General features: G+C 44.4%; 1 protein-coding gene across 1 annotated transcript; it reads right to left on the reverse strand.

Moving 5' to 3' along the window:
• Positions 1-2,322: 2,322 nt before the first annotated feature.
• On the reverse strand, positions 2,323-23,369 carry LOC134575790 (tumor protein p63-regulated gene 1-like protein). Its single transcript, XM_063435200.1, has 5 exons — positions 22,436-23,369; positions 21,276-21,367; positions 5,909-6,085; positions 5,217-5,373; positions 2,323-4,910 (listed from the first exon to the last, which is right to left on the reverse strand). The coding sequence occupies exons 1-5, from the start codon at positions 22,832-22,834 to the stop codon at positions 4,716-4,718; spliced, it is 1,020 nt and encodes a 339-aa protein (XP_063291270.1). The 5' UTR covers positions 22,835-23,369; the 3' UTR covers positions 2,323-4,715.
• Between the last annotated feature and the right edge of the window lie 2,572 nt (positions 23,370-25,941).

The following is a 25,941-nucleotide window of genomic DNA, read 5'->3' on the forward strand; positions in this document are numbered from 1 at the left end:
TACTGGAGCCTTCCAGTAACCATGTGTGTTCTCTCCATCAACCCTCTGTGTACTGGAGCCCTCTATTAACCCTCTGTGTACTGGAGCACTCAATTAACCCTCAGTGTACTCTCCATTAACCCTCTGTGTCCTGGAGCACTCCATTACCCTCAGTGTACTCTCCATTAATCCTCTGTGTCCTGGAGCACTCCATTAACCCTCAGTGTACTGGAGCACTCCATTAGCCCTCAGTGTACTCTCCAATAACCCTCTGTCTGCCAGAGCACAGACTTTGTCTACCCAAGTCCTCCATTAACCCTCTGTCTGTCAGAACTCTTTATTATTCTGTCTGTCGAAGTCTTTCATTAACTCTTACTCTTCCCAACCTGAACCCATATCCTTAGTAAGAACACTAGCCCCAAATCCCTAACTTTCCAGAGACTACACAGCAATAAAACTCACTGAAATGTGCAGTGTGTATGAGTTTATCACAGAGCTCCATAGAAATAAAATTCATAGTAATATTCAATGTGTGTAAATGTATCACAGAGCTTCACAATGAAACTCGCACAGAGCTTCAATGAAACTCGCACATAGATATTCACTACAGAGGTCAGTGTTGGGGATTCAATGTGGTATTCATATTGTAGGCCGGAATTAATATATCCAAATTGGAAAAATTCTCAACGTCAGCATACTTTATAGTCTGATATTTGAAATTATATGAGCAAAACTGCAAAAATGATCTAACTCAGGTCTGCTTTCAGATCAACTACTCTGGCCTTAAATTTGAAATTCCATTCTATTCTCACTTTCTAAATACCCCTGTATGAAATGACTGTAAGGCATGAACTTGTTGTGGGGATATAATGTGCTTGAAATTTTAATCTGATGTGGGAAGTGTAGATGTGGGCCTTAAACTGTGTCTAAAGGCACTTACCTTTTCCCTCCATCTACCTCTTCAGATTTTCCCATATCATCTCACTTTGTATACTTGTCTCACAATCATTACCCTATCTTTTTATTCCAACAACCAACCCCCTGTGCTACCATTACAGTCAATAGACAATTTAGGTGAGCTCTCCCTATTAGAATACTAGTTTTTTTTCAATCAAACTCCCCCCCCCCCTTTTTTTTTTTTTTTTTTAAAGACTGCTCCAGATTATTTGGACATTGTAAATCATGAATATTGCTGAAGGGATGTTTATTATACTAATAGGGGATACATAGAGACACAGTTGTCTTGACTTTTATGATCACTAAATATAATTAGCACATAGATCCAACTGTCAATCTGATGTTTATTATTTGCAATGCAAAATAAAGCCTGCTATATAATTAAATAGACTATTAAATAGTTACCTATTGCTAAATTGTAGCAATTTTTTCACACATTGTTTACTGTTGAAGACATTTCAATCAGTTACTTAGTTCTTCTATTAAATACCAAACCAGGGATTCTTGTATAAGGGTTCCCTAAATTATATCTTAATAATAAGGGTTAAGTCCTGGGTGGAGTCGGTAACACCCCTACTGACCAACCCCCGTCCGGGATATTCTCAGTATAGGGGTGATTTAGTCCATTCATTTTAGATGTGGGACAAACTGCAGTACTCACTGTATCTCAACGTTATAACTATGATACTATATGTTGAGTCTGTTAAGATTCAGCATGATTGACAAGCAAGTAATGCAATGACATACAACCTACAGACTATTATTGATGATGTACACAATCTATTGGACTGACATTTGCCTATATACATATAAATACATAACTAGAACAAGCAATAGGTAGACTGCGCCCAAAACAACAACCTCTAAATGTGATCACACAGCAAAAAGATATATACATACATGTATCAAATAAATATGTTCACTTTGCAGTGCCAGGTAAATAAAAAAACAAACAAAAACAAAATAGTGTAATATATTTAACAATAAACTAAACTATAACTATGTAACAGAGGTACACTCACACTTTTTAGAGCTACTGAGAGCCCTGCTGTATTCAGCGTGGATGGTATAATCCCCGTCTAAGGATATAGTTCAGCAGTGGTGATGGTATTTGTCCAGAAAGCAAGATATGTGAAAACAAAAAGTGGAGATACCCAATAGTACGGCATAGAAGCAATAAACTGTGTAGAATAAAAGATAGGTCTCACATATTCCAGAGCATGGACCTGCTCTGGTGTTTTAGAGTATTGGTGGTATAATCCCCATCTGGGATATGTAGAACCAGGAAGTCAATAGGTAATAGTAAAATCCTAAAAAGAAATCTAAATAATGCTTAATTGAAAGAGGATGAAAACCAGCCCAAATAAATAAAAAGAAATTGAAAGATAAATCTAAAATGTAACTTTTATTACTATAAATTACATTAAAATACAAAATATCCACATTAAAATCTAAACTTTGATGCATGTACCACAGTCAACTATCTCACTATATATCCTACATACTTATTGAAGCCTTGGGATAGAGATGGATATTAAATAAGTCAGGTAAAATCCTGGCAACTATGTCATATGATGAGAAATCAGGTAAAAAACGTATCCTTCAAAAACATTTATATAACTAAATAAAGCCACTGATAATCACAGAGTATATAAATACATAAATCTAGTTACAGATTCCAAGGATCTAACAAATCCGATGATACAAAGTATATACCAGAGTGATGAAGATACACAGTGAAAGATAGAAGCAAAAGGAAGAGGTAGGGGATAGTTGAAAGTCAAGGAGGGAACCTGCAGCTTCTGAGCTCATCCTTAATATAAACCTGCACTGTACTACACTGCAAAAACAAATTACTTTTTAGTACATATACCCACTATGATAACAAGCATGCAGTTAATTATACATTTTTTTAAATGGGGTATAATCTAAGAACAGCTTGCCAAAGCTGAAGTTATCTTGTCTGCAGCCTTTGCAAGCCCTCCCCTTCTTACCCCACCAGACTTTCTGTTGGTGTCCAATCACAGACTTCCAAATGTAACTCAATGATAAGTTTTTGCAAGGCAGGTGTCTGGGCAATTGCTGCCTCTTGAGTTTAGTTTCACCGAGCTAAACAACCAGTAAGTAACAGGACATGCTGTTTGATTGACAGCCTGGGGGTGTAACAAGGTTTAAAAATATACTTTTTGAAAAATGAAAACAATAAAAAAGGACACACTCTTCAGCATGCTGAAGTACTTTTGGGGTCTGCAGCGTTCCTGTAAATGCTATTCGATGTCTATGTACTAAGATCAAATTTCAGGCAAATCCTGATTATTTATTATTTGGATTTTGTGATATTATGTCTAAACAGAGCAACCTGCAGACCCATAAATGCATAAGCAGACATGCAATTCAATGAACAGGGCCACAGATAGCATTGCAAGGCCCTGAGCAACACAACAAATCATAGCTGGGTCCACCGTATACCAATGCCTTCCACATCCCAGGCCACCCTTTGCTTCCCACCTTTTTTTTTCCTTGGAAGGGGACCATGGACACTAGTGGTCTGTCAAGTGCTATGAGGTGGGGGGTACATGCATTTCACTGCTCTGTTAATGCCCAAAGAGGGCCTCAATGGTACTTTGCTCCTTGCTATACCATTACAACATGGAGGAAGTCACAGCGCAGCGTATCTGCGGGGAATATACACATCAGGGAAGTTAATCAGGCTGTACAAGAAGGGGATTTACATTTTCTGTGGGTCTCTAATAGTTTAGCACCCAGATAGGGGGCCTCAATTGTCACTGCTCACTACCAGCAGCATCCTACAGGTCCACATGGCAACAAGGCTGCATAGCCACCGTATTGCTTTATTTTACATGGTCAAGCGCTGGATTATCTTTTGTGAATTTATATTACGCGTCAACATGACAAGTTACCGATGAAAGGAGCATTCAGCCATATGCTACAGAGCTGGAGACCATGCATCTGACCTCTCAGCATTGCTCTGACCATCAGAGCGCTAGGCAGTGCACTGACCAGTACAGCATTCAGCATTGCATTAGATAGCTGAGTGCTGACCGTCTAGTCTAGACAATGAGCAGTGCATTATATTGCAGAGCTCAAACCCTTGGAGCATTCCACTGTTTTAAGGAGCCAGTCATCAGTAAGCAGAGCATTCAGTTGCTTTTTGCAGGGCTGAAAAAAAATATTTTGCAAAGCTGTTTTTATTTATGTGTTTTATTATAAATCATTAAAAAAAAGCATAACCCACACTGCTAATATTGCCAAATAGGATAGTGCAAGAAACAACTGGCTGACCTGGCCTCCAGGGATGACATTTTTTTTGATACAATTATTACATTTTAAGAAAACTAGCAGCTATCATCTGGCCAATCAGAAGACTGGCATAACCAGAGGAACATATATCGCATCATAATTCAGCACAGGATCCAGCTGATTCCCCTGACCGGAAGTGACGAGGGGTAGGGGATTTTCACTAAGTAAGGGAATTTGATAGAACACCACCTTCAGGAAATTGGATGTTTTTACAAGTTATGACGTGCATTATTTTATATTCAGTTCAAAATGTCTAGTTGAGATTACACCGGAAGAGGAGAAGGTTACAGGAACCCCAAAGCCAACAAGCTACATCAAATGCTATATTTCCAGTACGGCAAACTCTTTTACACCTACATTTTTTTTTTACACCTAATGTATATGGAAGCGACTTTTGTCCTACTGTAGTTGAGGGTTTCGCCATAAGGCCCTATGGCTTGCACTTTTAACTGGATGGTTTAAAATCCAAAGCTCCACCTGGGCTTGGCGTATCCCAATTGAATCTTGCTGTTGAGAAGGGAGACGAGTCCCACCGAGGTGTCCATGTTTACAGGTCTGTCTAGGACCATTAGGCCATTGGCTCTGCCAGGAAGAGGGCTTTGTTGATGCGCCAATCTTACCAACTCCACTAGATGTTCCTTAAACTGGTCCAGCTTCAAAGACACAAGAAAAATATAAGTGATGGTATAAAGATACATAGAGGAGATTGTCTACAGCTTTCATTTCAGTATATAAATATAACTGAAATTTCCAACATTTTCTAAACTACAAGATATTCCATTTTCAACATGGAAACAATAATATTTGCTTTCATTTATGTACCAATACATCTGTACTGTGGGTAACCAACCTTAGCAGACAAGATGTCCCACAGCAGTTGTTGCACAACAGCTCATACAATGCTCAGTCAGTTCATCTTGGCTACTACAATGATCTCAATCTAACAACACTCTCCTCACCTGACACATGTCTTCAACGTCACCCTGCTTAGGTACTCCTGGGTGCTTTGACAGGATAATGTAGGAAAGGTCAGTTGCCCATGGATTCCACCATGATAGAATAGAAGGAGAGGTGCGGAGCTTGTCCCATTGTAGCCTGAGGCCTTGGCCATCTCGCCTGTTAAGACAAGAGAAAGATTGTGAATGAGGGCAAGTTTAATCTTGTTTGTGATGTAAGATGTGTGTGATGGAAGACAAGGAATAATTAAAACAAAGGGGTCAGGGAGGATGAATGAGAGGACAAGGTGGGTGTAGATTGAAAGAATTGGGATGTGAGATGGTAGAGAGAAGTGGGTAAATTAGGAGAGGGAGAGTGAGCAGATGATGGAGACAGCGTTAGGTGGAGAAGAGTTGGTGTTTGAGATTAGTATTTGATAGAAGCAACTAATATAAAGGGAGATAGAGGGAAAAATGATGCAGAGGGAGTGAGTTGAGATAACATTTACATGGGAGAGAGAAAATCACTGAAGAGGTAGATAGTTGGTTTATATCATGACATGCAAGAGAGAGGAGATAAACAAAGCGAGTCAGTGTTTGACATTGCATAGGAGAAATGGGGAGGTTGAGAGTTCAGGTTAGAGAATGAAAAAGGAGAAGACAATGACAGATTAGTCAAAGGCTTCCACTTGTCTTCTTTTACTTAGCTCACTCACTTGTTAAGAGCCATCTTGGGATAGGACAGGGGTCCCCACATCACAGTGTCAATGTAATTAAGAGGAACACGGAATAGTCGGGCACTGCTGAGTCCCACAAAATCATAATAACATAGCATGAGTGAGTGTTCGCACAGCAATGCCAGGAGCTCACACTCCGTGCCCCAGTGACTGATCCTGCAAAGAGACAGACGGGTAAGGGACAGACAAACAGATACAAAACAGACAGTTTGACTAAGGATATATAGGACACAATCACACTGACTCTGGAGACACAGAGTGAGAACAACTTGATGGAATGAAAATGTCAAATACCTTGCCTATGGGTATTTGCAAGCACCCTGCAGACATTACTAGCAGTACAGCTTACTAAGAATGACAACAGAATGTAACAAGAATGTCTGCATTTAATCATTTGCCCATATACAATAAATACAGTTAAAGTGATGCTTTAGGCACTCAGACCAATGCATCTCATTGAAGTGGTCTAGGTGCCATGTGCCCTCCGTTTTAACCCTGTAGTTAAAAACATTGACATTCTGCAGAAAAGCAATATTTGTATTGCAGGGTTAAGTGGCTTTAGTGGCGGTCACTTGGTAAAACTCTGCTATCAGATGACATTTTGCGGCATATGCTCACTCCCCAGTGCTGGGATCATCAATCTCTATGACCTCAAACAAGGAAGAGGGCCAGCCACGGAGACCGGTGCCACAAGGGAGAAAAGGTAAGTAAAAGTACTGTTTTTCTCCCTGCAGGTGAGGACTAGCTACCTAAATGGCCACCAGGGCACTATAGCATAATTGTGTATGACAGTGAAATGGGAGAGTTCATTCACTCCTGCACCCTTTAAAAGCAGGTGATGAGCCTACATTGTCAGCAAATTTACATTCATTGCAACAGTTACTATTGGCAATCATAACAGGAGTATAAATTCTCAGGGTGAAAATATAATTTTGCCTCTTTATAAATCGCTGGTAAGACCACACCTTGAATATGCTGTGCAATTTTGGTCACCTGTTCTAAAGAAGGATATCATGGCACTAGAAAAAGTGCAGAGACGAGTTACAAAAATGATAAAAGCAATGGAGCATTTTAGTTACAAAGAAAGGTTAAAAAATTTAAGTCTCTTTAGTTTGGAAAAACGGCGTCTGAGAGGGGATATGATAACATTATACAAATATATTCGGGGCCAGTACAAACCATTATCTGGAAATCTATTCATAAACAGGGCTATACATAGGACACGAGGTCACGCATTTAGGCTGGAAGAAAGGAGATTTCATCTAGGGCAAAGAAAAGTTTTTTTTACAGTAAGAGCAATAAGGATATGGAATTCTGTGCCTGAAGAGTTGGTTTTATCATACAGATGTTTAAACTGCAATTGGATAAATACTTGCAAAAACATAACATACAGGGATATAATTTCTAATTAGTGGGGTAATAGCTGCTTGATCCAAGGAGACATCTGACTGCTATTTTGGGGTCAAGATGGAATTTTTTCCTAGTTTGTGGCAAAATTGGAAGCACTTCAGACTAGGGTTTTTGCCTTTTTTTGGATCAACAGCAAAAACATATGTGAGGAAGGCTGAACTTGATGGACGCAAGTCTCTTTTCAGCTATGTAACTATGTAAGTATACTCATTTGAATGGGGAAGGGACACACTTATGCATTTGGGTATTCAATTGGCTACTTCTAAACAAAAGATGGTGGAGGCCAATTTTGGATCTTTGGATTTTTTAGATCATTGGAAGGGGAGGGGACTTCTTGGTTAGGCCGTATAAACTCGGTGAAGATGATATTGCCTAATATCTTATTTCTATTTCGTACGATACCTATATTAATTCCCAAACTAATTTTAAATAGATTTCAGAAGTTAATTAACGCCCACATTTGGAAAAAAAACACACTGTTTCATTTACATCGATGTGCTATGGAGGGTGGATTAAGAGTTCCCAATATTCATAAATATTATGTGGCATCAGTTTTGGCACAAATGGCTGGCTTATTAAGAGGATATACCTTTATGGTATAAAATAGAGCAGGCGATATTGAACCCCTATGATGGATTTGTTATGGGTGACGAAGCGAGAACATCACAGGGGTTGGAAGGGGGGTATAGGGAAACATGAAGGGCTGGGTCTGGGAGGCAGTATAGGGACACATGAAGGGCTGGAAGAGAGCTAATAGGACACATAGAGGGCTCGGTGCTAATTGGACACATGGGGGGGGCTCATGCGACACGTGGGGATGCTGCTGAGACACATGGAAGGGATAATAAGACATACAGGGCTGGGAGGGAGCTAATGGGATGCATGGAGGGCTGGGAGGATGTATAGGGACTCACGGAGGTCTGGGGGCTAATGGGACACATGGGGGCTACTGAGACACATGGGAGGGCTAATGAGACACATACTAGGCTGGGAGGGAGCTAATGGGACAAATGTGGGGCTTATGAGATGCATGGAAGGGCTGGGGGCTAATAAGACACATGGAAGGGCTGGGGGTAATGAGACACATGGAGGGGCAGGGAAGTAAAAAGACACAGAGTCTGTGGAGAAAAAATACATGGGGGTCTGGGGAGAAAGAGAAAAAGAGGCTGAGAAAGATGAACAAAAGACACACAGATGGACTGGGGAAGGAGAGAATGAGACACACAGATGTGCTGGGGCCTGGGAAAGAGACTCACAGAAGGGCTGGGAAAGGGGAGAATGAAACTGTGGCGAAACCGACCTCGCCACGTGTCCTTGGAGGGGGCTGATTGCCCGCCTCTTGCCTTTGGACTATGGACCAGACTTTATGGGAATGTGATACCCCAGATAGCCATACCATGGAGCCTATTCATATAATGAAAGACTATGGGAAAGACTTTAGCTCCATGGCAATTGTACTGTGTGAGTAGGATCTGCGCGCTATTCGGTAGTTTTGTGCGCGCAGATCCCAGCTATCTGGGGATAGGTGAAATGTCTGTGTGTTATGTGTAAAGGTGAATTTATGTATTTTCAAGTGTTTTACTGTCTTTGTGTCCCCATGTGCTTAATGGAGTCTGTCTCTGTGCTGGAGATAATTAGATTACTTCTCCAGCACAGAGAAGGCTCTGTAAAAAACAGTCTGAGCTGGAAAGCCAGGGGTTTTAAAAGATACTTTACTAACTTTTGAACCCCTGGTCTGATCCATGCCATTTTTTAATATGTTGTTCCCCTGAATGGATTGATTGTGGATATGTATTTTTATGTGAATGTGATGTATGGTTTTAGAGTTAGGAAAGTTGTGTAAAAGTATATTTTAAACTGTATGCATAATGGGATTATGTGTCACACTAAGGGGAGGGGATGTGTGGGAGGTAACATCTATGTCATTGGTTCTTTTATGCCTCCCCCTGGGTGTGGCCTGTATGTGTGAGTTGGAAATAAAAGCCAGGCTGGATGAGCCAGTCCAGAGTTCCTCAAAATGAAGTGTCGTCTCGTTCTTGGGGGGAATTGGATTGTAAGCTGACTGCCAGGAGTGTAAGCGAATTGTATGCTTTTCTTGTTCAGCTGTTCCAGTTCGGAGTGTTCGTGTGTCTCCAGTCGGGAGAGTGGTGTTTGCAGTAGCTGCCTGTGCATCTGGAAAGGTGGATCGCCTAAACTGGGTTTTATCCTCTTGTAAGTGAAACGGTCCATTACAATTGGTGGCAAGCGGCGGGATCGTTCCTACAACCAGAGGGACAGCTACAGACAACACCATTCCTGGATTACAAATTGAGGGCAACGCTAGTACCCGTACAGCGACCCTATCTACGAAGGATTTTGGGAAAATGGGCAACACGCACACCTGGGCAACACGCACACCTGAGGAAGAGAGTGAATTAGAATGGAGAGATAATGCCCGGATAGAATTATGGTATGATGCCCTGGAAGAAGTCCAGTATCAACGGCAGCAGCGCTTTCCTGGTGCCGCATACCAGTTGGAGGAACAAATGGCCTGGCGGATGCCGCTTCTAGGGGACCAACCCGGAGGGGAGCGGGTAAGACAACTTGAGTACCTCGTGGAAAGGGAACTGAGCCTGGACGTCTCATACCGGGCACTGTGGTGGTGCACTGTCCAGCCAGAGACGTGGAGGGCAGAGGGCATCCAGCCCGAGGGGGATCACTACACTAGCCCTGGCCTGTTGTGGAAGGCCCTAACAGAAGACGTCGACTTCGGCAGTCCAGCAGAGTCACGGTACTGGGCTATCGTGCATTACCGGAGTGAGATGTTACAGGGCCCGAGATCTATTGGACTGGGACAAGACCTCCGCCGTTTCGCTGCCATGGAACAAGGGCTGGAGATGGACTATGTAGAACTATTAAATTCCGGCCAGCCGCAGAGCAGGGACGCAGACCGGGAAAACTGGGTGGCAGACCCAGACCTGCTAGCCTACAGCTGGGAAAACGGGGCCGAGGTACCTCCTGCTTCACTACCAGCTGCAGAAGTGGGGGACCTCATGGACTGGCCCTGGAGAGACCCACAGATGGCCGGGGGAGATGCGACCGAGATCTCTCTACCGGCCATACAGGGATCCTGGGCAGTCGGCCCAGATCCCCAGCGGCAGTGTGTGTCCCAGGGAGCAGAAGGTGCAGTCCTTCCTCCCCAGCGGCAGTGTGTACCCCAGGGAGCTGATGGTGTCGTCCATCCTCCCCAGCGGCAGTGTGTCCCCCAGGGAGCAGAAGGTGCAGTCCTTCCTCCCCAGCGGCAGTGTGTACCCCAGGGAGCTGATGGTGTCGTCCATCCTCCCCAGCGGCAGGCTGAGTTACAGGGGGCAGAGGTAGTTGTTCCTGCCCCCCAACAGCAAAGTGATATGCCAAGAAGGCAGTGTGAAGTGAAGGGAGCGGAGAGCAGCGTCCTCCCTCCCCAGCGGCAGTGTGTGTCCCAGGGAGCAGAAGGTATCGTCCTTCCTCCCCAGCGGCAGTGTGTACCCCAGGGAGCTGATGGTGTCGTCCATCCTCCCCAGCGGCAGTGTGTCCTGCAGGGAGCAGAGACAGTCAGTCTCGCACCCCAGCAGCAGGACCAGAGAATGAAAGGGGAGACAGCTGGTCTCCCTTTCCACCAGCAGAGAGAGTGTCAGGGAGAGGAGCCTGCTAACCCCTCTCCCCAGCGGCAGTTCACCGTCCAGAGAGAGGAGCTTGTTACACCCTCTCTCCCACGGCAGCCTAACCCACCAAGGGGAGATGCTAAGCCCCACAACTGTGCAGATGGGACCGTAGTCTCTGCACTTACAGCACCAGGGGTAGGGACGGTCGGTCCTGTCCCCCAGCCACAGAGCGATATATCCAAAGTGGAGACAGTCAATCTCCAGCAACCAGGCTCCAACCAGACTACTCCCGGGGTAGTGCTGGCACCAGGACAGAGTACCGCTGGTCAGGGGCGTACCTAGAGCATTTGGCACCCGGGGCGGGTCCTATTTTTGGCACCCCCCTGCCCCCCCCCCCCCCCCCCCCCCAAATTTAAATATAAAAACAACCAAATTTTTTTTTATGTATTTAGCACTAAGCAGTGTTTGTGTGTTTGAATGTATGCATGTTTTTGTATGGAGTATATGTGAGTGAATGTAGCGGTGTGTTTGTATGTAGTGTTGGCGTTTGCATGCAAGCATGCATTTGTGTGTTGTGTGGTATTTGAATGCAGTGGTATGGTTATATATAATGGTGGGGTGTGTATGTAGTTTTGACGTTGAAATGCATGAGTGTATTTGTGTGTAGTGTTGGCGAGATTGTTAGATGTCTGCACATATACACATATACGGACATACACACATGCAGATACATATACACACAAACACAGTCACACACAGATACACATTGACACACATGCAGACATCGTGGCGACTCTAGGAACAATATATATGGGGGGGGCACATAAGATACCACAGTCAAAACAGGAGGGGGAGGGGGAGCAGTAAAACTTCTCACTAGGGGATGGGGTAATATGCTGCCATTGGCTGTCTGATGCCAGCATGCTGTGTTCTGCATGCTGGCATCTGACTACACATTTGCATATTATTCACATTAGCCACCCAGATTTCTTGTTGTGGGCTGGCTGGCAACTCTTAATTTCAATCTTTGTTTAGCAGATAACTCCTATTTGCTATCCTTTGTGGGATTGCCATATTTAAGGACACCAAATAAGGTGCTATCTGCTAAACTGCACCCTCATTTAGTATCTTTAAATATGGAAATCTCACATACGGGCACCAATTCAGGGAATGATCTACTAAACAGATAAAGGATAACAAAATGCCCTTTTCTTATTTTCAGTTGTTTAGCAGATAAATCCCTTATTTGTTATCCTTATGTGGGATTGCAATATTTAAGGACAGGAAATAAGGGAGCTATCTACTATACACATACGCAGAGATACACACAATCACACATAATCACAGATTTACACAAACACAATCACTGACCCACAATCACATACACACACACAAATATTACATACATACACACATTTAATCATTAAGAGGTCCACCCTGCCTCCCTACCTTGCTCTAGAAGGGCTGGAGTGGATCCTCAGTCCCTGGTGGTCAGTGGTTGCTGCTGGGATCTCTGTGCTCTTTCTGCACAGGTCCATCGCACGCCCTGTAATGATGCAGAGGCCGCGATGACATCATATCCTGGCTGCCGGCTCACTGCAGGGCGAAGACCGTCAGACACAGTCACTCACACACAGTTACAGGCAGACAGTCAAACACGCAGGCAATCACACAGGCAGACAGTCACACATACACACACAGATTCACAGACAGTCACACCCACAATCACAGGCAGACAGTCACACATACACACAACACAGTCACAGGCAGTCACTCACACACACACACACACACACAGTCACAGACAGTCACTCACACACACACGCACACACACACAGTCACAGACAGTCACTCACACACACACGCACGCACACACACACAAAATCACAGGCAGACAGTCACACACAGTCACACAGACAATCACAGTCAGACAGTCACACACACAGTGGCACACACACACACACACACAGTCACAGTCACACACACAATCAGAGGCAGACAATCACACAGGCAGACAGTCACACATACACACAACATAATCACAGACAGTCACACACACACAATCAAAGACGGTCACAATCACAGTTACACACTCACACACAGTCAAAGACAGTCACAATCACAATTACACACTCACACACAGTCAAAGACAGTCACAATCACAGTTACACACAGCACACACAGTCAAAGACAGTCACAATCACAGTTACACACTCACACACAGTCAGACAGTCACAATCACAGTTACACACAGCACACACAGTCAAAGACAGTCACAATCAAGGTTACACACAGCACACACAGTCAAAGACAGTCACAATCACAGTTACACACAGCACACACAGTCAAAGACAGTCACAATCACAGTTACACACAGCACACACAGTCAGACAGTCACAATCACAGTTACACACAGCACACACAGTCAAAGACAGTCACAATCACAGTTACACACTCACACACAGTCAGACAGTCACAATCACAGATACACACAGCACACACAGTCAAAGACAGTCACAATCACAGTTACACACAGCACACACAGTCAAAGACAGTCACAATCACAGTTACACACAGCACACACAGTCAAAGACAGTCACAATCACAGTTACACACAGCACACACAGTCAAAGACAGTCACAATCACAGTTACACACAGCACACACTCTCTCACTTACAGTAAGATTGGGATGGAGGAGGAGTGGATCCAGTCCCTCCTGTGCTGTAGTTGGGGAAGCAGGGACTCCTTCCTGCTTCCCCTCTCTCTGTGTGCAGCAGTATGAGGCTGCATTTAGCTCCGCCCCCGCATCCGGCTTGGCTCCGCCCCCACGGCCGTTTTAGCTCCGCCCCCAAATCTCCGTGCAGGTTTCCTGCTTCCAGCCCCTGCGTGTGAGCTGTGTCGGCTGCCCGGCGCACTGCTGCTACGGCACCCGGTGCAGCCACACAGCTCACAGAATAGCAAGCCTGGCCAGCCCTGGTGGCACCCCCTGCCTGATGGTACCCGGGGCGGACCGCCCCCCCCGCCCCCCCCTTAGTACGCCACTGCCGCTGGTCTCTGCACCCTCAGCAACCCACCAAGGCAGCCTACCAGTCCCCCACACAGCCGTGGTAAGGCACCTGGACATGGACAAGATTCTCCCTTACCCAGGTGTAGTAATGGTTTATTGTGGGTGGGCTGTACTGCTGTTTCTGTCTTGTGGGTGGGCTGCTGGACTAACAAGGGCACTGACCGTCAGGAGGTCAAGTACCCTGTTAGTCTGGGGGGTAAAGGGGAGAAGTGTGGCGAAACCGACCTCGCCACGTGTCCTTGGAGGGGGCTGATTGCCCGCCTCTTGCCTTTGGACTATGGACCAGATTTTATGGGAATGTGATACCCCAGATAGCCATACCATGGAGCCTATTCATATAATGAAAGACTATGGGAAAGCCTTTAGCTCCATGGCAATTGTACTGTGTGAGTAGGATCTGCGCGCTATTCGGTAGTTTTGTGCGCGCAGATCCCAGCTATCTGGGGATAGGTGAAATGTCTGTGTGTTATGTGTAAAGGTGAATTTATGTATTTTCAAGTGTTTTACTGTCTTTGTGTCCCCATGTGCTTAATGGAGTCTGTCTCTGTGCTGGAGATAATTAGATTACTTCTCCAGCACAGAGAAGGCTCTGTAAAAAACAGTCTGAGCTGGAAAGCCAGGGGTTTTAAAAGATACTTTACTAACTTTTGAACCCCTGGTCTGATCCATGCCATTTTTTAATATGTTGTTCCCCTGAATGGATTGATTGTGGATATGTATTTTTATGTGAATGTGATGTATGGTTTTAGAGTTAGGAAAGTTGTGTAAAAGTATATTTTAAACTGTATGCATAATGGGATTATGTGTCACACTAAGGGGAGGGGATGTGTGGGAGGTAACATCTATGTCATTGGTTCTTTTATGCCTCCCCCTGGGTGTGGCCTGTATGTGTGAGTTGGAAATAAAAGCCAGGCTGGATGAGCCAGTCCAGAGTTCCTGTTTAACCCTCAAAATGAAGTGTCGTCTCGTTCTTGGGGGGAATTGGATTGTAAGCTGACTGCCAGGAGTGTAAGCGGATTGTATGCTTTTCTTGTTCAGCTGTTCCAGTTCGGAGTGTTCGTGTGTCTCCAGTCGGGAGAGTGGTGTTTGCAGTAGCTGCCTGTGCATCTGGAAAGGTGGATATCGCCTAAACTGGGTTTTATCCTCTTGTAAGTGAAACGGTCCGTTACAGAAACACACAGAGGAGCTGTAGGTAAAGAGATAGACAGAGGTGCTGCAACCTGGAAAGGGACTAACAGAAGGGCTGGGGAAGGGGAGAAAGTCACAAACAAAGTGCATCTTCACTTGTGTCTCCTGCTCTCCCTGTAATTTAGAGTTGACCGGTGAGAGAAAGACTATTAAAGGGACACTATAGTCACCATAACTACTACAGTTTAATGTAGTGCTTCTGGTGTCTATAGCCTGTCCCTGTAGGCTGAGCACTGTAAATGCTACCTTTTCAGAGAAAATGCAGTGTTTACATTGCTGCCTAGGCACATCTCTAGTGACAGTCACTCAGACGGCCACTAGAGCTGCTTCCTAGTCCAGTGTTGCACAGTGTGCAACACCTATGTTGAGCATATCCACGCTCTGCGTGCAATGCATCTCTATGAGGAGATGCTGATTGGTGCATTGAAGCACAGCGTTTTGCCACACACGCGCAATAGCCTCTCAATGCTTTCCTATGGGAATTTAATTGGCGTTGACTGAGATCCTCAAGATGTCAGCCACAGTGAAGAGCACACTCTTGTTACTTCAAAATGAGCAAGATAACATAATTTTTTTTTACTGCTGTGCAATAGCATACATTCACAATTTCAGTCCAATCACGAAACTTTCCTTATTATGTCAAGGTAGTTGGACTGAAACATTGATTACCGTATATACTCGAGTATAAGCCGAGTTTTTCAGCCCATTTTTTGGGCTGAAAAACCCCAACTCGGCTTATACTCGAGTCAAGGTCTGTATTATGGCAATTTGCATTGCCATAATATAGACTGGGGGAGAGGGGGGCTGGCAGAGCTGTACTTACCTGTTCTGCAGCTCCTGTCAGCTCTCTCCTCCTCTGCGCCGTCCGGTCAGCACCTCGGTCAGCTCCCAGTGTAAATCTCGCGAGAGCCGCGGCTCTCGCGAGATTTACACTGGGAGCTGACAGAAGAGCAGAACGGACGGCGCAGAGGAGGAGAGAGCTGACAGGAGCTGCAGAACAGGTAAGTACAGCTCTGCCAGCCCCCCTCTCCCCCCCACTGAACTGCCACTGGACCACCAGGGAAGGAGAGCCCCCCTCCCTGCCATATATCAAGCAGGGAGGGGGGACGAAAAAAAAAAAATATAAATAAAATACGAAATAATAATACAAAATTAATAATAATAAAAAAAAATTAATAATAACAAAAAAAAGGGGGATAAGGACCACTATGGGAGGGGGGGGGGTATAAGGACCACTATGGGAGGGAGGGGGGTATAAGGACCACTATGGGAGGGAGGGGGGTATAAGGACCACTATGGGAGGGGGGGGGGTATAAGGACCACTATGGGAGGGAGGGGGGTATAAGGACCGCTATGGGAGGGAGGGGGGGTATAAGGACCACTATGGGAGGGAGGGGGGGGGATAAGGACCACTATGGGAGGGAGGGGGGGGATAAGGACCACTATGGGAGGGAGGGGGGGGATAAGGACCACTATGGGAGGGAGGGGGGGGATAAGGACCACTATGGGAGGGAGGGGGTGGGATAAGGACCACTATGGGAGGGAGGGGGGGTATAAGGACCACTATGGGAGGGAGGGGGGGTATATGGACCACTATGGGAGGGATGGGGGGGGATAAGGAACACTATGGGAGGGAGAAGGGGGATAAGGACCACTATGAGAGGGAGGGGTGGGATAAGGACCACTATGGGAGGGGAGGGGGAAGTAAGGACCACTAGGGGAGGGGAGGGTAAGGACCACTAGGGGAGGGGTGAGTCAGGACCACTGGGGGGGGGGGGTGAAGGAACACGGGGGTGGGGAGGTAAGGACCACTGAGGGAGGAGGAGGGGAAGTCAGGACATATGGGGGGGGGGAGGGGGCGGCAACATTTTTTTTGCCTACGGCGGCAAATATCCTTGCACCGGCCCTGCACACACTGCATTCACACACTGCATTCATACACACACACACTGCATTCATGCACACACACACTGCATTCATGCACACACACACTGCACTCATACACACACGCTGCACTCATACACACACACTGCACTCATACACACACACATACGCACACACTGCATTCATTATACACACACTGTAAATAAATATTCAATTAATATATTTTTTTTAGGATCTAATTTTATTTAGAAATTTACCAGTAGCTGCTGCATTTCCCACCCTAGTCTTATACTCGAGTCAATAAATTTTCCCAGTTTTTTGGGATAAAATTAGGGGCCTCGGCTTATATTCGGGTCGGCTTATACTCGAGTATATACGGTATATGCAAATGCACGTCTGCTTACAACAAATCCGCTCTTTTGTTTATTTTGAAGCACTATGAGTGCTTTCTTTCACGTTTGAGTGCTAGTTTTCAGTTTTCAGGTTTTTTTTACGCTTTCTTATCTGCACACTATGCTGGCGCGATGCATTATGGGGATGGTATAGAATTTTTTTCCAGACCTGCTTTTCATTCCCAGTCCGGCCCTGTCTCCTTCCACTCCCCAATCCACTACCCTTGAAATATGGGATGGAACAACAATACAAGTACAGATGGTGCTGGGTTATGATTATGTTTTTCTTCGTACCTTTTGGAGGTCTATTTTTTAAAAAATATTTTCTTTAATTCTTATTTTTTTTCTTTATTATTTTCTTTCTTTCTTTTTATTTGAACTTTAAGCTTACTTCATGTGTCTGTGAGAATGGTAGGTATTGTAATCGAATTACAGTGCCGTACTAGATTACCTAATACAAAGGTTGTTTTTTTTATATAATTATACTATGCTCATTTGAGCCTACATTGAATTGTATTTATATAGGCACACAGAATATGCAGATTATAATATGCCATGTAGAATATAGTAACTCACTATGTATTATGTTTTGCATTTGCATATGCATATCTCTCTTTAGGATGCATTTTAGGGTATGATGTTCTGTGTATTGTTGTTGTTATGGGGGGCGGGGCCGGGCGGCCATGCCAGCAGGCTGCTAGTCACCACGGCTCCGGGGAAACACGACGAATAAAGGGTGAAAACCCTTCAAAAAGCGGCTTGGAACCCCCTGGAAATGCGGGATACCTGACCCTGGAGTGTCCCGGTGCAGCTGGAGCACCTAATATCGGGTGGACCGGGTCCTGGTGAGATGCTCCGGGGCAGGGGAGACTGAGGCCTACCCGGGAACAGGGCGGGGTGGACGGCCGCCACCTCACCTTCCGTACCCGGCACGTACCGAGACCCTTTACAACTCTGGGGCCCCCGGCCTCGTTTACCCCCCCTTTGGGCCGGCGGGGGTTATCCCGGCCTCCACCAGGCAGACATCACCTCGGCAGAGCTTCTGGGCGACTAACCGCCGACAACCACCACACGGCCCTCACAAAATGGCCGACAGCGAGGTACCTACTCGGCACACCGCTGAAGGAAGCTCCCACATCACTCAGCCAGGGCTATAACCACCCATGGCATTTAAAAGCAGCCATGACAGGGAGACAGCGGAGACCTGCCATACTGCTGGGCAATCACCCCACAAACAGCCTTACACACCAGCAGAGGATCCAGCGCTTACCTGCACTGAGAGTACCCCACTGGAGCTCACGAGACCCCAAGCGACCAGCTCTTCACAGCACCAGCCTCATCTGGGTGCTGCGACCCATAAAGCAACATACCCGCATTCAAGCACCAGCTGAAAACACAGCCGAGAAGGCCTGCAGACACATTAACCCACAGAGGGACCCACAGCTGCAAGGGATGCAGAGATGCGCTATGTGGAACACCTGGGTGCCGAAGAAAAGGACACTGCTCGACACCATCCTCAACTCTGAAACGACAGGTACCCCAGCCCCAGGTGACAGACGGCAAACACGGCAAAGCTGCTGGACCTGCTGCTAACAGCCTTACTCACCCCCACAAACCCTGGCTGTGAACACCTCCAAATGGACACATCTCCTACAGATAATTAGCGCAGTAATTCACATAATATGCCATAACCTGCCTGGTGGTAAATGTTTAACTCACCTGTGTAATCCTTCTTAAATAAGCTGCTGATACCAGTGAAACTATTGTTACTCTTAATAATGTTACCCAAGCATAATTAACATAATTTAACTGACGTTGCTCATTTCTCAGTAATTTAATCACATGCATGTTTAGCGTAGAATATGTAATACGACTACTGAAGTTACAAAGCTTAACGAACACTCGACATGTACTAGCTTAAAACTTAAACGTTGTTCATTTGTTGTGCTTTTCAAACTCTTTAAGCAAAGTTCTTCATTACGGTATAACTCTTTACTTTTAAAAATGTGTGCAAGATCTCATGTCTACCCCTAAGTTCGAATTGTACCTAACGTGCTAGAGGAATGCCTTTGGGGTACCTCATAAGCAATTGTTATCACTGTGCGCACTTCAAAAATAAAGAATTCAAAAAGTATTGTTGTTGTTATGCATTATTTTTTTTATGTATAAAAAAAAAAAATATTAAACATTTTCTTGTGTGGTACATTTACGAGCAATGCCCAGCAGAAGTTTAAGGGATATGCAGCTCAGCAGTTGTCAGTGGTTTCATTCATGAACAGAAACAAATGGAAGTAACGGTACTTTGCATTCTAAAATGAGTTTAGTAGGAAGCATAAATAGTTATATTACATGGGGCCCCTTTAATTACTGGTAGAAACACATATAGTGACAGTAGATAAGAAGCAATTACCCAACTAATAGGCCCATAATTACATCTCAGGCTGCTTTCACTGATTCAGGACACATCCACGCCTTCCCCAATTCCTTCCCTAAGCTTATAATCATTTACTTCAGTAATTTAATATTTTAATTTACTGCATTTACTTTTCATTATAATTCATGACTTCACCATTTCATGCTTAATTTTAAGTATCCATATTTGTAATCATTTATCACTTAACGTATATAAATTATGACTTCATTACAATTTACTGTAATTTACTACTTAATATTAGTATAATTAATATGTTCATTCATGCTCAGTATTTCACTTACTGCATTATCATACATTACTGTATTGGTGTTATTATTTATGTTATTATAGAATCCTTTGGGTTGCTGTGTCTGTAACAATCTTTTTGCATTCAGATTGGGATTCTTTTTTTTTAGCTTTTGTGTTAATGAACACTAACGGGCTATAGCAGTTGCTACGCACATTTGATAGTTTACATTTCCACGGTAAGTATTTATCCTCCTTCTAAATATAATAAAGTAAACATCACCAGTACTTTCAATTCCATATTACGCCACGTATACAATTTCCCTGTGATCTCTCATAACACCACAGGGGAACTGTGCTTAGTCCCATCCCATGTTATGTTATGGGGAGCCTAGAACAATTATCCCAGGATGACCCTAATAAATGCTGTAATAAACCATTTTCTTACACTGACGCTCACTCCTCCTGTGTGTGGTTTAAAGTGTTAAACCAAAATGACAGTTACAGAATGCAATACCTAGAACTACTGGCATAGACATGTATAATTCAATAAATACATAACATTATGACAATATGCCATTAGGAGTTATTTACTAAGGTCCAAATTGCTACCCAGATTGGCATATTTAACAAATGTTTTGCAAAGAATTCAGCTCTTTAATTAATGGGAGTAAGGTTTAAATTTGACTGTGGAATCTAAACGTGCAAATTTTAGGTTATCTGAGTCTGCTGATGATTTACAGCTAATGCAGGAACCTTGACAGCGAGTATCTTCTTAGGTTTAAAGCATAATTGTTTAATTTTTATATTTAGATATGAATTTGAGGACACTGACTGGGGTGTCCAATTAATCAAGAGACTAAACTTAGATAAACGCATAGCGGGAAATCTGCTCTCGTACACTGTTACATTTATAAATCTTTTTTTATATTTAAATTTGATTGCGGCATTATTGTAATAAATGGTTATTATTTTGAGGATTTCACTAGCGTCTTTCCTTGAATTTTTCACAGCATGTTTTTGTAAATTTCAATTCTTCGAAATGCAGTCCCCTTTATATGTATGTAATACACACACCACACTTATAGCATAATTACACGTCACTCTAGAAATTCTTATAATTACTGTGTCAGGATCCAAGAGCTCAGCAGCTTCCCATCCTCTTCTGCCGACAGTCGACCCTGAATGTCTTGTATAGCCTGATTGACCAGAGATGGCTGGGAAGAGAGAATAGATAAATGCTTAGATCCATAAGTTGAGCGACAGTAAAACAAATAGAGAAAAAATAATTAAAAACTAGATTGTTGTTTATGGGAGGAAGGGACTCACATAATGAAGATAAGCAACATTGGAAGCATAGGAAATTGTAGATGGTGGAGAATGGGACATACAGAAGGGTCCAAAGAAGATGGAGAATACACTAAAATGGAGAAGAGGCCACAAAGGTGATCGGAGGGCGCAGGAAATGAACAGATGGACACATACAAAGTGAAAGAGGCAAAAGTTTGGAGGCTGCAGAAAGTGGGTAGAGTGGTACAGAGAATACACAGGACACGTAGAAAAGATAGTGGGTGGCACAATGGAAGTGCACAGGACAACCACAAAAAGTGGCAGCGAATTGACAAGGGTTACAGAGTATAGATAATTGATCGATCTTGTAAAAAGGACACAGAGGAGTTTGAAAGTGGGAGAAAGTATAGAAATGAGGCACAGAACAAGTGGGTACAACGAATGGGCAAGGAGAACACAGTATGGAGGAGAGGGCACAAAGTAAGAGGTAAAAGAAAGAGGATGGAGAAGGGGGACAAATTAAACATGAAGCAAACTATATATGGAGGGGGGGGGGACAGGCAGAGAGGGGCTGCTGCATAGGGAATTAGGGGCAAGTGCCCTCTAAATATTGACTCTTTTTAAAATTATGCTTATTGTGACCATGTTTATTTCGATAATGTTTTTTTCCTCCCTTGGAGACTTTTCCGTGGACACCCTTGAGCACAGCGGATAGAAATGGGGAAAGAGGAGATACAGAGGAGTTATTAACGGGGCAGATAAAGGCAATGAAACCAAGAAGAAAAGGAAGGAGGGTGCAATGAAGGGAGAAAGGAGACACAGAGGAAAAAGACGCAGAGAAGATCTTGTGGCTGTACAAGTTTTGCTTTTCCTAAAAATCCTGTTTCTCCACATCCAGTTTACCCATTGCCTGACAAAACCAGCTGCTGATTATTATCAGATACACATACCCCATTCGCCACCAGAATTTATTTCAATCTTGCTGCCCTTATTACCCTGAAGATGAAGAACTCTTCTTTGGGGGTCCCAGTCTGTGCTTCTGGGGTGATATGTTCTGGGGAAAACGTCGATCTGGGCGCTTTCGTGTACATTGGGTGAGAGCCTAGTTGAGGAGTCTCGTTACTTGGCGATGTCTTATCATTCTGGGATGTCTCTTTGCTTGAGGATGTCTCATCATTTGGGGTTGTCTCATCATTTGGGGATGTCTCATCGTTTGGGGATACATCATTTGGGGTTGTCTCATCATTTGGGGTTGTCTCATCATTTGGGGATGTCTCATCATTTGGGGATGTCTCATCATTTAGGAATATTTCATCATCTGGGGATGTCTCATTCTTTTTGGTTGTCTCATTGTTTGGGGATATTTCTGGCTGGTTGGTTTGTTGTCTCTCCATGGTGAATCTTGTGTCTTCTCTGGTAAAGTCTGTCTCTTGCAATCTATTTGGTGTCTTTATCTCATGCTTCTAGAATGCTCAAGGATAAACTGTCTCCAGCTGTCTCATAAAAACCCTCTTTCTCAGAATGCCCTCTTCCTCTCGCTGAATGTCTCATGCAGTTCCTGTGTCTCAAGTTAGACTGTCTGTAACAGGCTCATATAGTATCTTTTTTTTCAGGACTGCTGTCTCAAGCACTCTTACACAGCTTCTGTCTCAGGATAGACAGCCTGTCTTTTCCTGCAGTCTCACACAGTCTCTTTGTGTGAAGATGTTCTTTACGTAGTAAGTTCACACCAACGATCTCTTACAGAAACGTCTCATATAGTCCAAAAATCTACTCGCTTACACTGTTCCTCTGTCTCATGTAACTTGCAGTCTCTGGGCAGTAAGTTACAGCTACCTCTCTTGCTTTACCAGGAAATAGAAACTGTTGCTACAAAAAAAAAACTTGTTTGTTTTCTGTCACTCCTCCCAGTGTTGTTGTGACAGTCACTCCTCCTATATGGGCTGTCTCTCAGTGCCACTCAGTGGTAGTCCTTCCCCTCTCTGAACTGTCTCTCAGCATTACTGTACTCTGTTAGTCACTCCACCTATCAGGGCTGTCTCTCAGCATCACTCTATGACTGTCCCTCCCTTCTCTCTCTGGGCTGTCTCTTAGCATCACTCTATGGCAGTCCCTCTCTCCTCTCTCTGCGCTGTCTCTTAGCATTCTGAGACATTTCCCCCAGAGAGTCAACACAGCACAACACACCACAATACAATATGAAAACAACACAATACAATAATACAAAACCAGTTCAGCTTCATTTGCCTGGCAGTTGCTAAAAGCATTCGAAGCTCTAATCTATACAGAATATACCCGTCCCCCCTCCCAATGCTCACAGGTCACATAGGAGGATGGATGCTTTTATTTAAAGGGGAATTGGCACTTCATTATTTTTCATAATAATCTTCATTTTCTTTTAAATGTATATTAAAGATGTAGCAAATGACATCACATCCCAGTTCGGATAAGGCAATGCCAGGGCAAACATTGCAAATGAAGAGGAAAAATATAAACATTGTCTCATTTTTTTCTCTTCACTTAATGTTTTCTCAATGTCGACTGCCAGGTGCAGGGTCGGGGCAAGGATTTTTGCCGCCTTAGGCAAACAAAATGTTGTGCCCCCCCCCCCCCACCTTATATGCTCTGCCCACCATGTGATATGGCAATGCCCCACCCATATGATCTGCCATATGAGCCAACCTCAGTGTGTTAACATTAAAAAACATCAGGGACAGGCTACAGACAACAGCACCACTACATCAAGCTGCATTGTGTGTGTGTAAGGGATGCATTGTGCGTGTGTGTGTGTGTGTGTGTGTAATGGATGCATGGTGTGTTTCTGTGTGAGTGTAGGATGCATTGTATGTTTCGGTGTGTCTGTATGTGAGTAGGGATGCATTGTATGTTTCTGTGCGTGTGTGTGTAGGCATGCATTGTGTGTTTCTGTGTATGTGTAAGGATGCGTTGTGTATGTGTGTAGTGTCTTAGTGTTGCCCCCTTCCCCCGTCCCCTAGTGCTCTCCCCTCACCTCCTACCCCTTAGTGCTCTCCCCTCCCCGCCTGTCCCTTAGTGATCTCCTCTGCCCCCCCCTGTCTCTTAGTGCTCTACACTGCCCTCCTGTCCCTTAGTGCCCTCCCCTGCCTCCCTGTCCCTTAGTGCTCTCCCCTGCTCCCCTCCCTTAATGCTCTCCCATGACCCTTAGTGCTCTCCCCTGGCCCCTCCCCATTCCCATAGTGCTCTCCCTGCCCTCAGTCCATTAGAGTACTCCCCCCTCTTGGCTCTTGGTCTCTCCAGCGCCCCACCATCTTTCCCTTGGTAGGCTCCCCTCCCCCATCTTTCCATTAGTGGTCTCCCCCCATCTTTCCCTTAGGGGTCTCTCCCCCCCTCACCCTTAGTGGTCTCTTCTCCCCACCCTTAGTGGTCTCTCCCATCTTTGTGCCGTCTCCCCTCCCTTCCCAGTGTTGCGTGGCCGGGCGGCACGGACCGCGATACAGTAGCATGTGTTTTCTGTACCTGGCCGGACTGACAGGAAGTGCTCACTGAGAGAGCACTTCCTTTCAGTCCGGCCGGGTACAGGAAACACACCATGCTACACAGTCAGGATGGAGCGTTGTGCACTTCCCTCCTGCAGGTTCACTCGAAACTTGTCCCCCCCCCCCCCCCCCGCGGGCCGGTGTGCCCTAGGCGACAGCCTATAGGACATGTCGGCCCTGGCCAGGTGTAAAGGACATAGCTTATAACAATGACTGACAGGGAGCTAAGATGGAGGCATGCAGCTGCAGGATAAAGATGGATTTCTATATTTATTTTTATTTTTCAAACCTCGCAAATACCTCATTGTTAAATATAGGAAACATTAATTACAATATTAAAAATCTTGTGAGGTAACAGTTCCCCCTTTGAGGGACTGAAATTACATGCACGGCATTAACTCATGAGACCCATTTTTTATTTGTAATAATGTATTGGGAAAGGTAATTATGTTATGGTAAATTATTAAACATAAGTAGTTGCCTACAATATGAATGTAATGTGTCTATTCCACCCAGTGAACCAATCAAATAACAACAACTCATTAGGTACACCTGACCAAAATGTTCTTACAATTGTATGGAACCTTAATCGCTGTGGGTTCCCACAATGGATTCTCCTTCATATCATCCTTAGCCATCCAGCTCCTGTATCTCTGAGGAAGTTAATGTTCAGTTCAAATGCCAATGGTGTAATATATACAGAAATGTAAACTTTTATTGAAAAATATCATATCAAAACAATAAAGAGATCACTGATGACAGAATTTTTTTTTTTTTTAAACCACCTGTCTTATATCACCCTCTTCAGTTTTAAAAAGCTTTCCACTGCATTAGAATGTAGGCAACAGTGCTAGTAACTAGTTTATTTTGGGCGTTTGCCTGGGGCCTGATGAGTATGACAGGATTTATCCAACCATTAGCCACACATATATAAATATCTACTTGCAAACATTTAATAAGACACACAGGCAGATAAAATTGTCCAC

Source organism: Pelobates fuscus, chromosome 10, assembly GCF_036172605.1.
Source record: "Pelobates fuscus isolate aPelFus1 chromosome 10, aPelFus1.pri, whole genome shotgun sequence".
NCBI lineage: Eukaryota > Metazoa > Chordata > Amphibia > Anura > Pelobatidae > Pelobates > Pelobates fuscus.

Excerpts from the sequence above, each read along its gene's own strand:
- LOC134575790 (XM_063435200.1), bottom strand. The coding sequence starts at position 22,834 with ATGGAGAGACAACAAACCAACCAGCCAGAAATATCCCCAAACAATGAG. Across the intron at positions 21,368-22,435 it reads AAGAGTTCTTCATCTTCAGG|CCATCTCTGGTCAATCAGGC; the intron begins GTAATAAGGGCA and ends CTCTCTTCCCAG. Across the intron at positions 6,086-21,275 it reads AGCTCTTGGATCCTGACACA|GATCAGTCACTGGGGCACGG; the intron begins GTAATTATAAGA and ends GTCTCTTTGCAG.